Raw genomic sequence first — 16,778 nt, forward strand, 5'->3', positions numbered from 1 at the left:
TAAGTGCGGCTTCCTTTCTAGCAGAGGGCAGTCCAAAGAAAATTTGATAATATGGATTATAGCTTATTAATCATTTTCTGGGATCCCAAAAGTCCAACCTAGTAGATATAGCATCATTGAAGGACTCAATGCAAGAGCTGCAACCTTCCTCCGTAAGATAGAACTCTGGGTTTTCCACTTTTCTAGCTGCATATGCACTTTGTCTATAACGTCTTTGTGGCGTCCTTCTGATGACTTCCCTGAAAAAGTTGGTAAATCCAATGCCTTACAGGTAATCATTTCTTAACCATTAAATTGCAAAACTGGTAGTGATTATAAACATTGCCCTTAATTAAAGAAACTTGGGGATGATTCAGAACCTATTGGATCAGTCTATTGATACTGCATCAGAGTATGGCTTTTACAAATATAAAGGAGAAAAGGACTAATATCTCATGTGGGACTGACAACCTAATCATATTCAGATATGGAATTGGCATGTGACAACAGGAAACATGGGAATACTCAGTCCATGAGGGATGTTATCCGATGTGAAGTTAAAATTGAGTTAACCCTGTTCTATCAGCTTCACAACCTTTGCTAGGATCAGAAACAGTCTGTACTTGCACATAGTGGTGTTGCTTTTTGTGAGTATTTGTTGACTAACTTCATTTTATTTGCATTGCTCTGTGAACTGCTGTCTCTTGTAATACAGGTTCTCCTGTCACTCAATGGCTTTGAAGATCCTAATGTTCGATTGTTTTCCAAAGCTGAGTGAGTTTTCCTTTTCAGTTGACATGCTGCATATTTGTTGATTACTTCTGGACAAAAACTTCTCTGCCTTTGTACTTCATACATCTAACAATGTACTCATTTTTTTTTTGTGTAGGTATATCTTGTTGAATCGCACAAAAATTATATGGGATGTCAAATTATGTGGTGTGATCATTAACATTCCATTGGAAAATGTCGATTATGGATTACTAATAATGGTAATTTCCTGGTTAGAATCTGTCTGCAATTTCTTCTTCCTAGTAGGTTACAGTAGAAAATAGTTTTATTGTAAGATCTACAATTAGGAAAGCATAACCACTAGGTAGCACTGTACAAAATTCGATTGAAACATGGGAAATTTTGGTCGAAATTTTGCCCTTTTGGAACCACAAAACGAAACTTTTGGTGATCAAGAAAAACCCCCAAGGTTTCCATCAAAACTGTTGAAATTTTGTTGAAACCTATTGAAACCTTAACTTGTCAAAACCTGGTTCAACCCAGCTAGACCATCTAGTTCATGAGGGAAAAAAAAAATTCCCAAATTTTGTGGAAAGCTAGGGAAACTCTGTAGAAACTTGTGACATTTTCTTGCAAGTTTCTTAGTTTTCCCCATTTTTTTTTCCTTTCATATTTCCCCAAATATCACAACAAATACCCCCTCCATCAGGACTTCCCTATCCAAATTGTGTATTCCCTCGGATTGGTTATCTTAGGCATGTTGATGACTATACTTAAAAAGCTGTAGTTGTTGATTATCTAGGCATAAAATGCCATGGGATGTCTATGTTCGTTGGTTGGAGGAAAGGATAATACAGGCATACTATTGCTGTGGTCACATGATGGATCCACAAAGGCACTCCTCTTAGCACTGAGTTGTATTTTCCTTTTATTGTCAGTTACATTGTATTTGATGTTTTGAACCTAAAAGTCATATATTGAATGTTATATACTTAAGTAGTTAAGTTTATAGTGTACTTGTTGGACAACCCTACATTGATGTTATGTACATTGAATGCCATGTCTACAATGTGTTCTTTATACTCTAATTAGTTTAAATGCAGAGTCTCAACCTAAAATACTCCCAAAAACCTTGATGTCGAAACTTGCACCAGAAAGTCCTAAGTTTCCTTGAAATTTCCCAGTTTCCCGCATAGGTTTCTCATTTTCACCTGGTCGAAACTTGGGTTTCCCTCGAATTTTTTTCTATGCTAGGTAGTGGAAAGCAACAAAGGAAAAGGACCTAAACAAAGCTAAAAATGCATGGAAATGGTGTTGCCAACAGCATGATGGTCTATTCAATTTAGCATTACTGTAGAACTCAGAATCATACTCTAACGTACTTAGAGGGCTCGCAGAACCATGCGGTTGATACCAAGAGTAATCCAACATTGAGGGTTCAGATCAGGTTCAAGTTTAGGTCAAGTGCAGATGGCTAATTGTACCTCACTTTCTCAAAAGAGGATGCAAATCCAATGGTTGGGTTTGAAGTTATACCCTCAGAATGAAAATTGGAAATTCAATTCTATATTTTGAAATAAGTGTTAGTCTTGGAGGGACAAATTCCTTGGTTCATGGCTTGGGACCATCAGTCAACTAATAGGTGGGGTTCAAATTAGCCAATAGGACTTCAAAGCTTTTGATGGGACCATTTATGGTCACATGACTCACATCATTACCGGTGAGAGATTTCTTGCCACCTAGTGATTTAAATTGTTCCCAGTGGCAGCAAAGGGCCTAGGGTTACACCCCCAAGCCCTGCGACCCCCAATCCCACCACAGGCATTGTTGTCATTCTGGTTAAATTCATGGAGTCCAAGGGTAGGGTGTCAGTGGATCCAGCATGTTAGTAGGTCTCTAGATCTACTTTCATTTTTCGATTCGAGTCATTATTTTGTATGTTATTGAAGAGTCCTTGTTTAGTTATGATTCTTAGGCTGTGAAAGAATTCTCTAGTTTCAGTCTGTTTTTTTGTTAGGCTACATATCTACTCTTAGACTTCAAATTGGATCCTTCTAGAGCGAGATTAGACAGAATCCATGTTCGAGTTAGACTCTTCAGTCAACTAAGAGTCATACTTAGTATTAGATTGCAAGTTTGAATCCAAGTTGCATTCCTAAGTTGAGCTCTAGTGTGTTTTCTTTTTAGAGGCTATAAATAAAGCCTCCATTCTTTGTAATTGACAAGTTGAATTGATCAACAAAATATTGATTGAAAGTTTGGAGGCAAGAGAGCAATGTATTTTCCTTGGGAGCCTGCGGCAGCTTTCTCAGTGTGAACTTCTGCAATTTCTTCAATTTCCTGCAAGGTTTCTTCGACTCCAGCAGTTTCCTTTTAATCCCGAGTAAGTTCAGCCTACTGCAACCCTTCCAATCCGCTCCCCCTTCTTCCTTATCACCCACGAGCTCCCCCATCCCCTCTTCTGTATCATGGCGGCAGCTTACCCCCTCTCCTAAAACTTCTAGGTTGCAATCTGCAATCCACCCGTCCCACTTCCAAAAGGATTGCACCTTTCCCTACCGGTCAATCCTGCTTTTAGTTTCATGAAAAGGCTTTCATCCATTAGAGATTAAAATCTGCACTTCATCTTCTTGAATTCTCTGCAATTCATCCTCTACATCAAAACCCTAAAAACCTAGATTTACCAGACCTATCAACCAGTCCCTAGAACCTCCTAGGATCATCATCCCCAACACCAACTCTACCTTCAACTTTAGGCCTAGCCCTAGAAACCCTAAGACTTCTAAAACCTTAGTTTTCAAAGCCTAACCTATAAAACTCAATTCTGAAGATATAAAACAGCAACAGCAGACTTAGCCGAAACATAGTATCCTTCACTTCAGCCTAGAATTCCTTAGAACCTGACCCTAATTCCAATCTGAAATCATAAATTACAGCAGGATCTAAACCCTAAAACATAAGGTATAAAGTCCTTTGCCTGGTTAAAACTCATACCAACCCTAACCCAACCCTCATTACCATTTATTTCTGCAGGACCCTACCCAATTACAGCTGTAGATGACTGTTGGTTCACAGGATAGAGGTTTCTGGAGTAACCTTGATTCTAACACAATAATCCAACAAAAAAACCCTAGAATTTTTTTCCTGTCATCTCACTGTTGAATTTGCCTTAAATATCTATCTCCAAATGACAATTTAACACAATAATTTATACAGAAATATAGAAATATCTAAAAGGCAGTGGCTAAATACCTCATATCATCAGTCCAAAGTCCTATACTACTTTTATCTACCTATTTGGTCCATGGTAACCCATACTACGTTACCCTACTTGGTCCGTAGTAACATATACTATCTTTTACCTACCTGCTTGGTCCACAATAAGTTAGTAACCAATACTGTCTCTTACCTACTTGTACCTACCTGCTGCTGCCCAGGTTTCTCATATAACTTGTACTTGGATTTTTGTAATATGGTCTGCCTTACCACAATGCTGACACACATAGGCAGCCTTGAGACCATAAAAAACAGTAAAGCGGTTTGCTGCTGGTTCTAACCTCAACCTGTCTTGAGGCCACAACTACCAACAATTACCACCACGATCTCCACCATTCCCATGGGTGGTTTTATTATTCCATTTTGTGATAAATGGGTTGAAGTGTTAGTGGGTCGTGTTATCATGCAACACGAAGAACATGAGCAAAAGAATCATGAGGGTTGCAACAATTTCTCCCCAACCCCCCCAAAAAAAAAAAAAAAGAAAAAAAAAAAAAGAAAAAGAATTCGAACTGAGTCAATCTTTGGTGTAGGACCATCAAATAAACCCCATACCAATAGAACAAAATTTGTTCGTTTTCCCATTTTAGGAACCTTGAAACGAAAAACTAGGGGACCAAAAAAAAATCCCAAGTTTCAGTTGAAACTGTAGAAATTTTGTTGAAACTTGGTTCAACCCAACTAGTTCATGAGAAGAAAAAAAAATTCCCAATTTTTGTGGGGAACATGGGAAATTTCGTGGAAATCTGAGACTTTTTCCTGCAAGTTTCGTAGCTTTCCCAAATTTTTAATTTTTTTTAAAAATTTCTTTCATGTTTGCCCAAATACTATGACATACCCCATCCATCGGGACTTCCCTAGCCAAATTGCGTTTTCCCTCAGATTGGTTATCTTAGGCATGTTGATGATGAGACTTATAAAGTTGCAGTTGTCAATTACCTTGACAACCATAAGCGTAAAATGTCATGGGATATCTATGTTTGTTGGTTAGAGGAGAGGATGTGACAGGCATAGTACTACTCAACTCATAGGATGGATCCACGGAGGCACTCCTCATGGCATTGAGTTGTACTTTCCTTTTATTGTTAGTTACTTTGTATTTGATGTTTTGAAGTTAGAGATCATATATTGAATGTTATGTTCTTAAGTAGTTAAGTTTATAGTGTACTTCTTGAACAACTCTACATTGATGTTAATCATGTTATGTACATTGATTTTTTTAGCAAAAATGCAGCCAATGTGTTCTTTGTACTCTAATTAGCTTAAATACAGAGTCCCACCCTAAAATACTCCTTAAAACCTATCGAAATTTGATGTCGAAACTTGCACAAAAAAGTCATAAAGTTTCCTGAAATTTCCCTGTTTCCCACCTAGGTTTCCCATTTTCACCTGGTTGAAACTTGACTTTCCCTCGAATTTTTTTCTATGCCCATACCTGCTAATTGCTCTCTTTGTTGTACCTCTTTTTTCACATCTTATTTCATGGGCAGCATGGCATTTACATCTTCCTATGTACATTTAAAATCAGCAAAGTACTTGGGATGGATTACCTTTTTCTCTCAGGTCTATAAAATTTTTGAGACAGTTCGTAGATTCGGGCTAAATTATTCCACCCAGAATATAAAACTTCTAAATAGTCCCATCACTCTTTTACTGTATCAATATGGGTAACAAAAATAATTACACGAGTTTCCATAGAATTTAACATTTATCCAAGAATACAGGCATCAATTGTCATCCTTGTAGAATCACTCTTAGATGGGTTTGTTTGGTCAGCCTGTTGATCCCTACCAATGAGCGTAAGTTTTATAATCTTACACTACTGTTGATAATTACTAACTCCATTTAGTTTCTTGTCAGTAATTTTCATAGAAGAGGAGGATACAACCTCCGTCACAACTGAATTCTTTTCCTCATCCCCCATTGTATTAGATAGAAACTAACACTTCAGGAGAACATTAGTAACGGTACCAGAAAAGTATCCTCCATTGGAATTATTGACAAGTCAAACAAGCATTAGAAAAACAGACTCCTGAGTTCATCAACATCTTTCCATAAATTGACATCGCCATACATCAAATGTATCACTGATTCACCATCAATCTGCTTTAATCATGAGGATCAGATTTACATCATTGCAATCACACTAAAATCACATTTACGAACATTGGGATGATGAATCACCCCGTCTGATGATTTAGCCCTCGAAAGTTGGGTAGAGACCATGACTTGGAAAGAATGAAGAAAAAGAGAGAAAGAAGAAAGAAAATGAAGAAATCACCTTGGGGATTGACCGGTATCAACAGGGTTCTGATACCATGTCAATCAAATATTTGTGGACAGATATGGAGATGGTGAACAAGAGAGAAGAAGAAGAAAACAGCCAGAGAATAAGCTGAATGTTGTATTCATTCAAGAGGATACATGGCAGTCTTTTGTAAGGCAAGGAGATCCCTTAAGATCTCAGGATTGTGCTGGCGCTACTAGGAAGTCAAACAACCAAAAAAAACTTGATCTCCTCTTGAGATTGTCAGCATCTGTCCATCAATCGGCATCGCCATACATCATATAAATCACGGGCAATCTGCTTTAATCCTGAGAAGTGGATTTACGTCATCACGATCACACCAAAGGTCACAAATACAAACACTGGGGGTGAAGAATCACCCATTTGTTCTGAAGATGTACGCCCTAGAAGGTTGTGTAGAGACCACGTCAAAGAGTGAAAGAATAAAAATCAATCTGGAAATCACCTTGAGGTTTGACCAATATCAAGAGAGCTCTGATACCATGTCAACCCAACCAGACAGATGGAGAAGAGAAGGAGACAAAAAGAAGAAGAAAACAGCCAGAGAAGCGGCTAGATATTGTATTACATTCAAGTCTTCCGGATCACTTGGGTTGAATTCAGCAGTAAATTAGGGTTCTTAACCCCTGCAATTATGACTTCTTAGGGTAATTCACAGATGGACAGCCGCTAATTTGGGCTAAACACACCCTAAGACTATGGTTTCTAGTGGTCTAGGGGTGTTTTCGGGTTGAGGTGAATGAGGCTTAGGTTGGCTAGTAGGGTAAGGGATAGGGTTTTGAGAAAATTAAATCTGAATTCTGTTAGTATTTGAATTTAATTCCAGAATTTTGGGGTTTAAACAGTTGGATTTTTCTCAATTTTAGGTTTCTAAAGGATGGTTAGGGTTAGGGATGGGATAGAACATAGAGTAGAGGAAGGGGAAGATGTTTCTATAGTGTATCAAGTTTGGATGTAGGGTGTGAGAGTTAAGAATGAAAGTAGGGCGTATGTAAATTCTGGTTTTTAGCTATCTAGAAAATACCAAGCTTTCTGTGAGAAGAAAAGAAGAAAAAGAAAAGAAAATAAAAAAATTTGGGGCTGGGATGAAAGGCTTAGCACTGAGAATGTATGGGGACTAAAGAAATAGGGGTGGAGGAGTGTGGAAAGGCTGCCACAGGGTTGGAGGAAAGGGGAGGGAGGTCTGCAATTGGTGGGCCTGGGTTTAGAGATGATCTAGGGTTTTAGGGATGGGGGATGGTGCTGCCACAGGCAAAGGGGAAGGGGAAGGTGTCCTGCAAAAGAAGAAACATGGTCGGGCTTGGGGTGGGAATCTTGTGCTTGAAGAACATTCAAACCTGCAGAATATGTTGACAAAAAGCATCCGCGAGTCAGAAAATGCGTGCCTCCACTCCTTGCACGTTTAATCTCAAATTTTATTAATCATCAAGTCTGTCTTTTACATGCTAGAGAAGCTTTATTTATAGCTATACATGTGTATAATCACATTAGGTCTCAACATAAGGGGGTGACTCGACTATAACTAGGGTTGCATTCAAATGAGGACATTGTTCAAAACTCATTCTTGGATGATCCAAATTACAAACTGAGAGTTGATCTAGACCTCTTGTAATAACTGTGGGAATCCCTCTTTAGGTGGGATACCTACCCTAATTGAGATTTGAAACTCTTCAAAAACTTGTCCTAGTCTCAACTAAATTCAAAAACTAAAGTAGATTTGGGATCCTATTAACATGTGGATCCAACAAACCCTAATTTGACTCAATTAGAACAATTCAAACTTCCCAAGATACCCTGGGTTTACTAGAGGGCCATAGGGTGTTGGGGTATCACCCTAGGCCCTAATTTTGCCCTTATTGTGGTCCTGATTCTAGTTACATCAGCAGCCTTTTATAATGCAAAACTACCAAAAATAAGAGACCTTAGGAGATTCCTTGAGATCTTGAACTAGTGCTGGTGCAATCCCAAGATACCAAGAGATCTTGAGAATATTCTTAAACTTTCTTTCATTTATTTATCCTCTTTTTGTTTGTTTGTTTTCTCTTGGAGACCTCCATTCAATTTTATACTTATAAGCTATTGAAGCTTTGATTAAGTCTCCATTATTGGTTAGGGTTAGATGATTTTTTCTAAATGCATGTTGTTCTTATTTATCTTCTTCCTTCGATTTATTTTTTAAGAGCTCCAATTTATCTTACGTACATAGTGACATTTTGGATAATAATCAATTGTTATAGTTTCCTATCAAGCCAATTGACTTGACTGTAGTGGTTATCTATTATCCCTATCATTTTCACTCCTTATTTATGGAAGTTTAATATGTACATCTGATGAATCTTGTTTTACTCCTATGTTTTATTGGCTGTGTTCTCTTTCAGTTCTAGTTATGCTTGGAAATGATTGCATTCTATGTTTTTCCCATTTTAAAGTGTGTATGTTTGTTATTTAATTGTACAATATGTTGCAGATTTTGGGTGTTGGTTTGGTTCACTTTAGATCTAAGATCAAGATGGATTCCGCTGCATCAAGTGCAGAAGGCCTGCATGGGTATTTTTCTACAGATTTCCCAAGGCCTATGAAGATCAATAATAAATCATCAAATATCCATCTTGAAGATCTCTATGAGTGCTTTGAGATTTGTCTGACTGATTTTGAGGTTGGTTAACACATAAAAAATGTATGTTCTTCCCTTTTCATTTATGAGGGCCTCTGTTTTAACTATTTAATTTGGATCCAATGATACAGGGGAAAATAACATTTCCCAATCAGCATCAAGCCTCGTCAGTTCTTGAAAAATTTACCGCTAATGTTATCTTGGAGTCTTGCATCATTCGTGATGAATTGTTGTTGAAACAGCTGCAGGTAACTGACTTCTCATGGATATATTAATAAATTTGTGTGATTTTTCTCTTATCTCTCTTATTTTGTATTTAAATTTCAATTTTGTTAACCTGCATCTTCCTCCTCCAATGGACAGATTTTTCTGCTTCTCTCTACTCAACAAAAATCTAACTTAGTGGCTTGAAATCCTAAATGGTAGTGAAACTAGAGATACTATCTCCAAGGTAATGGAAGCATTGAAAGGAAAGAGAGGAAAATGGTGGGGATCCCCACTAAGTGAAAGAACAAGGCTAGTAGAAACCCTAGGGTTGCTGAGTGCCTACTAGCACTGCCACTTAGCAGCAGAATAATGAATGGGTTCATCCTGTTCTTTGTTTTATTCCAGCTACTTAGAAATTTCAGTTGGGTAGGGGCAGTCTAGCATTTCTGCCTAACAAGTAACAATAGGGGCTGATTAGTCTTTTTTCTGTTATTTATCAAAGTTAGTTTATTTTTATTTTTATAAGCAGGCTGCAGTTTGGTGCCTTAGTTATCCTTGTAAAAGTGAACTAAGTCTGTTTTCGTAAGGTCAACAGTTCTGGGCTGTTTTTGTGTTATTCACATAGTTGTCACGGCGACGAGGCGATGTGAGGCGGTTTTAGCTAGTTGAGGCGATGAGTCGATGATGCGCCCTCCGAGGCGCTTTTGAGGCAGTCGAGGCGTCTTAAGTGAAACTTTTACTTTTTAGTGTACATCTCATACACTAATTCCATATTTCCATTAATTATCAACTCTCTAAGCATCAAGTCCTGATTTTCCCATTGCAATTAAAGTTCCTGACATTCTGATTGCTAAACTGCATCATTCTTCTTCTGAATCTCGTTACTGTTTACTTCATAATCAATAATTTTGGTCATTCTTGATTTTATATTCTGAACTCTAAAATCCCTGCATTAATCAGAAGAGCAAAAGCTCCCTAACTTGAGAAAAAGCCCATTCTGGCTCTTGAATTTATTCTTCCGCTGGAATTCTAGTATATCGTCAAGTATGGAAAACCAATCAATCAAGACAACTAACCGATCCAAGTCTAAACCAAAATACTGCAGGTTTTCTGGGCTGTTTGCAGGGACCTACTAGTAGCAATGGTGATCAATCCTACTTAATTAATAAGAACGACAGGGTGATCAAAAACACACGAGCTAATAACCAGCAAGTAAACGGTAAACCCAAACATCAATTTTAATGCAATCATCTTAGGCTAAATGAATGTATACAAAGGAAAAAATCCTACGATTTCATCAAAGATAGAAATAGGAAAAGAAGGCGTGTCGAGAAGTTACAAACTTTAGCTGTCTGATACAGTGCTGCCAACTCGAGAGCAACCGAAAGCGAGAAGTATACAAAGGAAAAAATTCTTGTTCTTACAGTCTTCCGCTGCCACTGGAGGTTGCTGGCTTGCTGCCGCTGCAACTAAGGTGGTTTTTGTATGATGAAAAAAACAAGCAGCAGAAATAAGAGAGTAGCAGGTGTCACTAGCAATCGCAGAAGTAAAAGCAGTTGTACTGCTGTCGTCGGTGATGTCTCTGACTGTCGCCGGCTGTCGCTAGTGTCACTGGTGGTTGTCGTCGATCGTCTGGAAGAGAGTAGCAGAGGGAGAGGCAGAGTGGAAGAAGAGAGACGTTAGGGATTAGGGAATTACTGAATTAGGGATTTTGGGTTTTCACTTTTCACTCGACAAATTCTCGATTTTTCCCTTTTGTTTTTGTGTTTTTTTTTTTTTTTTTGGGTTAATGAATTAATGTTACAAATGATCCCGTGTATCCCATGTAACATTTATATAAGCATTCAACCATTAGATTATTCCCAATTGGAATCTAATTTCCAATTTATTTTTTGGTCTTTGATTTGGAATAAAAAGTGGTGGTTTTTAAAATCCCATAAGGCGGTTGCCTCAGGGTCCGAGGCATCTGAGGCGTCTGAGGCGACTGCCTTATGGGCTCTAACTGAGGCAAGTATCGCCTCAGACCCTCTAATGCCGCCGGGATGCCAAGGCGCCGCCTAGGCAATGCCTTGACAACTATGGTTATTCAAAGTCTCTGCTGTTTTGGAGTTAGTAGGTAGTTGGAGTCCTATTAGGATTTTTGTTTCTGTCTTATTCGAAGTCCATGTTGTTTTGGAGTTGGTTGGTAGTTGGAGTCCTATAACTGCAATTGTTACTGTGCAGGTTGGCTACCCATTTAGGACACGGGCTGGTAAACTCAATTTGAGATTTAAGGGTTTTTTTTTCTGTTCAATTGGAGTGATTGTCCATGCATTGAATTTCTGTCCATGTTTTAAAGGCTTTTTTCTTAGGGAGAGGAATCTAGCCTTGGCTGTGGAATCAGCCTACATTCTCCAACAACAATCCTTCAATCATTCAGGCACTGAAATCCCCCTCTCTCGATTTTCCTCTTTAGCATACTTTCTCTGCCCACAACTGAGAACTTCTACATCAAAAATTTTCCCTTTGTCTTGCTGTTCAATTCCCTTCCCCAACCTAACCTTTTAAATTATCAATTCCTATGACCATAATAAAATTTCAACCGAACAACCTGTATTTCGGTCAAAGTCTTGGTTGTTTTCCAAACCGAGACAAAATCCTGTGGACAAAACTTTATTCCTAGTTTTTGACTGGAATTTGCAAATCCTATTCAAAAGTCCCAAACATCGGTGGAAATCTGCTAAATTTTGCAAAACTCATAGGTGCCACTGGTAAAAATTTCAGGGATTGCCTCTTACAACCTCTGTTCCACTAATAAATTGTGATTCCTTTCGTTTTCCTTCACCTTGTTTGCTGCTTGATCCATGTTCACAGTCCTTATGGTGTATATGGTGGAGTTGCTGGGTATGCAATACTCTGAAAATTTATTTGGATTGTGCCCCTCAAGGAATGGATCCACCCAGGCACTCAATTGGGAACTGAAACCTGGGAGTTTCTTTATGGTTATTGAATTTGTAATTTTGTATCAAACATTTAATATATGCAATACTATTTGTTCAATTTTATAATATTTCTTGGACCCTCTCATGTGTAGGAACACTTGAGTGATAAATCTTCATCTACTTTTAAGAAAATTACTTGTCCTCATTGTGTTTTTTATGCTTCAAATAGGTAATATGCTAGAAATCAGACCAAAAAACCTTATAAAAACCCCTGAATCCAGGTCGCAAAACTACCTCAAAAAATTCCCTGGTTTCGACCAAGAATTCTGAAATTTGAGTACCATCACAGTTTTGAGACTGGTTAAATCGGCGTCAAACCGAGATTCTGAACCTTGCCTGATCCTGTCAACATCCACTTTCATTCTATTAAACCTCCTTTAACACTAAAACCTTTAGCTTTTCATGACTTTACACTCGGCCAGTACAAGTTGACATTTATTGATGTAGCCTTACACATGTGAAGTCCAATAACTAGTACCTGAAATTAAAACAGCTGTTATGGCAGAATTTGGGCTTGTTTAAAGATTTAGCTGAAGCTTCTGAGTTTTTATTTGGCTCCAACCAAGGACTGAACCTAGGGTTGGTGCCTAGGTTATGTTTCCCAAGTTTGGGAATTTTTTGATTTAGGGGTGCTGAGAGGTGTTGATGTTACCACAAGTTCAACCCTTGGCCAAAACCCTAAGTGGGGCCTACTAGATGACTCCAAGAATCCCCCCTGAGCTGGCTGAATCCCCTAGTAAGGGTATTTAGGGTTTTTTCAGTCCTCTTTTATTGCTGAAATGATTCCAGATATATTTCTAGAGCTTAATTTGGGTTTTGTTTCTTAATCTGAGTTGTGTTTGAATTGGTTAGGATCTGAATAAGATAAGACTCTTCTACAAAGAGGGTTCTATCTTTTAGGAGGGTTCGTATTTTTAAGAGTTCACTTTAGTTAGAAGTTGGTGGTTGAGTGTCCTACGGAATTCTTTTTCAAGTGGAATTCCTTAGATAGAGTCTTGAGTTATTTAGTATTTCATTTTCAGCATGTCTGTAGTTTAGATTCCAAATCAAGAGTCCAGATTTTGAGGTGGGATCCTTGTCTGTTAAGGAATCCCACTTAATCCTAGAGTATTTTGAAGGCTGTAAATTGCCTAGTATTCTTTGTAGTACTTCAAGTTTGATTTTGAATAAATTTGATTGAGTTGAGGATCACGGTTTCCTAGTTGAGGGGGCCATGGTTGGGTAAGAGTTCTGTTCAAGGATCTGTACATCTACCATTGATTTCAGCTTTTTCTTCATTCCAGCAACTATAAGCAGTCAGGCAAGCTTCTACAAGAATCCCGGCAAGTGACAACTACAGCAGCTCATCCTGTCTCTCATGCAGCTCTTCCCCACCCTAGCAGCCTCTCTCTCTCCCTTAACCTTCATTCCCAGCTAGCCCCAGCTCTTTCCTCACCCTCTCCTATCCCACCAGGTGCCCTCCCCCCACCCTCCGCAACATCTCCCTCCCCCTCCCCCTGCTGCAGCTTCAGAACAGAAGCAATCCCAGCCCTCTACAATACCCTCATTCCCTCTCTACCCTCCCATGAGACTGTTAAGCCCCTCCCCTATCCGTCCACTACTCTCGGACTCTCTCTCTCTCTGTCTCTCTTTCTTATGGCAGGAAAAGAAAACAGAAAAAAAGAAAGGAAAAAAGAAGAAAGAAAAGAAGAAAAGAAAGAAGAGGAAAGAGAAAGCAAGAAAGATTCTTTTCCCTTTTAAGATTCAAACCATATCCTTTTGTTAAGCCTCAAACTTAGTTCCTTCTGTCCCATCTAGTTTGTTAACCCATATTTAGATATACATCTTTGTTTAGCTATATTATCCATTCCCCATTACCTTTTTACATCCCTTACACTACTACCTAGTAAAGGATCTCATCTTAGGTTATGACAAAACCCTAAATTTTCCCTTTTCTCCAAAAAGCTTTTCCTCATAGATTTGGATTGATGCATATCCCTCCTAAGAGATTCAACAACTTTCTTGGTCACCCATACACATCCCAATATATTTTACAATTATTTGCTGGAAGATTCTGGGCAGTCCTGAATTCTATGGAAACCCTAACCCTAGAATTGGATTTACATCTGGTGAACTTCGAATTCTGGTGATAGAATTAGAATTTTGAGAATTGAGGCATCAAGTGAATAGGATTTGGGTGGGTGAAGGGGGCTATATTTGAGATTGATTGTTAGTGTGTGTGATAGGGTAATGGGTCTAAAATTTAGGGAAATTCGGATCGTGGTATGACATAGATGTTGGGTTTGTACAAATGTAGAAGGGTTAAATAGGTAGGCAAACTAACAGAAATTTAATGGGAAAAAGAAGAGGGCAATGGGGTGACCAAGGCGGTTGAGACACTGCTTCAGCGCCTTGGCAATAAAGTGGTCGTCAAGGTGGTGCCTTGGAGTCCAAGGCATTTAGTATACATTCTTTTTATACAATTATTTTGCAAAAAGAGAAAAGAAAAAAAAATACAAAATGCCATATAACATATTCAGCATCCCATTGAGCATGCCATATAGAAATCAGCATTTTTCTTCTTTTTTATTTTTTTTGGGTAGTCAGGTCCACGAGCAATCATAGACTCATAGTCAAAATTGTATAAAATCAGCAGTACTATGAAATACTCGAATATTGAAAGCATGTAGAAATTCACCTTGGGCAGATTAATAGCAATGCTTGTGTGAAATGGGGAAAGTTCGATAACAGATAACATCAATGTGCTCTCCTCTAATTAAACATCTGATCTCTAGTCAAGTGAATTCCTGCAGTCATCAGTATTATCAACCTAATCAATGAAAAGATGACTAAAGCCCCAGTACTAAGGTTACCTATGTTGATATGGTATTTTGAGTTTGCTACATATGCCTCTCACATTGGTTTAGGAGGAGTAACCATACACAGAGGACACGTTATAGACTTCTAGTATTTACAAGAAATTGGATAAGGCTAAGTTTAGGTATTTAATTTATGACCTGGCACTCAATGCAATGATCCATTGTAGTGTGGTGGGTAAGAATTTGCTCCCTATCTTGTTCATGAGGCTTTGAGGCACCTTCACTGGCAATGCTTTCTGAGGTGGTACGGTACTATGGTGACTAGGATTATATTCTAAATGATGTTGCTACCATTGGTTAAATCTCCCTTAAACTCATGGCATCAGTGCCTGGCAAGCTGGATATCCATCAGAGGCCCTATGTACCTCATCCTGACTAGATCTAGGTCAATAGTAGCAACAAAATTGACAATATTTAACCATGATTCTGATCTTGTGTTGCATGACTAGATTGTTTCTCCCTTGTGAACTTCTATGCCTCTTCCTCAATCCCAGTCTCTAACATTTGAAACTTTTGGTCCTCTTCATCATGTAGAGAATCAATCTGCAATTTTCATCATAATGCTTGCCTGACACTCCATAACCAGTGTCACCACCATTAGTCCCTCTGTCACCAACATCCCAACCACCACCACCAGCATCGTCGCCTATGCGACAAGGCAGTTGTTTGAGGACAAAAGTGATTGTACACTTTTTTTAAGCCAACAAGCATCTATTGTGGTCAGTAAAGCCCTGATTTGGCATCCTAAGCAATGCCTTGATATGCCTTAAACCAAAGAAAATATGCTTTTTTATTTTATTTTTTTAATTTTTTGGGAAATTTATTTTTTAATTTATATAATCTTTTTTGTGTTGTTTTTCTCTTAATTCTTTGTATTCTATTTACTTAAGTTTCATTGGTGAACTTATGCGAACTTTGTATACTGTGAAACATCAGATGAAATCTTTTATTTATTAAATGCTTCAACCTAACTGACGAATTCGAGTCAAATGGATTGAACCAATGTAAGAAATATTTTGAAGTATGACATATGTAATGATATCTTAGTTATTCGGTTTCTGTAAAGAGTTCTTTATAGAACTTTCTTTTTTATGGGGTCTACTGATTCATTTATAGCGGCCCAGGTTTTATTCAACTGTTTAGTCACCCCTTTTTCCACATTCGGTTGCAGGTTCATCTAGTTGTGCCATCACTTTCTGCACATTTCTCACCGTCAATATATGATGCACTTGTGGGATACTACACATATCTGGATATTCTGCAGTCAAAATCAGAATTAAAAGTCCATGGGGTGATTGATTTGTCGAAGTTCAGCATGGGGGAACCAAGGAGTTCTACTTTTCAGTGTTCTGTTGGTGCTAATTTAAACTGTCTTCATTTCCATATTGACCTTGCGGACGATTATGAAAATAGTTTGGTCCTGATCCTTGCTCTTGGGGAGTTGAACATGCAGTATGTTCTTTGTCCAGAATTACTTTTGTGTTAATGTTTCTTAACAGTTGACACTGTCACTTCTCTTTGCTTTATTTTGACCATTGCTCTAAAATACGCTTTCTTGGGGGTTATAGTTTCTGCAGAATTTATTTCCTAGATATATTAGTGTGTGGAATTAGAAGATGTGTAGGAAGTAAAGTTTTAGATCTCAGTTCTGTCTCTGGTTTTGTCAGGCCATGAAACTGAGCTCTAGGGATATCTTGGTGCATTGGTATATTTATTCCCATCTTAATCTGGTGGTGTGTTTCGGTGGCTGTATGTCCAAGATAGGTCCTTAAACATAGCACCCACCCTGTTTGTATGCCTTAGAAATACAACCAAAGTATTAC

At 38.2% G+C, this 16,778-nt stretch overlaps 1 protein-coding gene across 7 annotated transcripts in view; it reads left to right on the forward strand.

Annotated features, from left to right (window-relative positions):
• Positions 1-16,778, forward strand: part of LOC149015786 (vacuolar protein sorting-associated protein, putative (DUF1162)) — a 159,289-nt gene that overhangs the window by 76,679 nt on the left and 65,832 nt on the right. For all 7 annotated transcript variants that reach the window (XM_089155555.1, XM_089155556.1, XM_089155557.1 and 4 more), the window contains 5 exons: positions 695-753; positions 869-971; positions 8,763-8,951; positions 9,041-9,157; positions 16,127-16,407. In XM_089155555.1, the coding sequence (XP_089011681.1) occupies positions 695-753; positions 869-971; positions 8,763-8,951; positions 9,041-9,157; positions 16,127-16,407 (749 nt within the window). The remainder of the gene's footprint in view (positions 1-694; positions 754-868; positions 972-8,762; positions 8,952-9,040; positions 9,158-16,126; positions 16,408-16,778) is intronic.

This window comes from Hakea prostrata, chromosome 5, assembly GCF_041222555.1.
Source record: "Hakea prostrata isolate BN-2017 chromosome 5, UWA_Hpros_2, whole genome shotgun sequence".
Lineage (NCBI taxonomy): Eukaryota > Viridiplantae > Streptophyta > Magnoliopsida > Proteales > Proteaceae > Hakea > Hakea prostrata.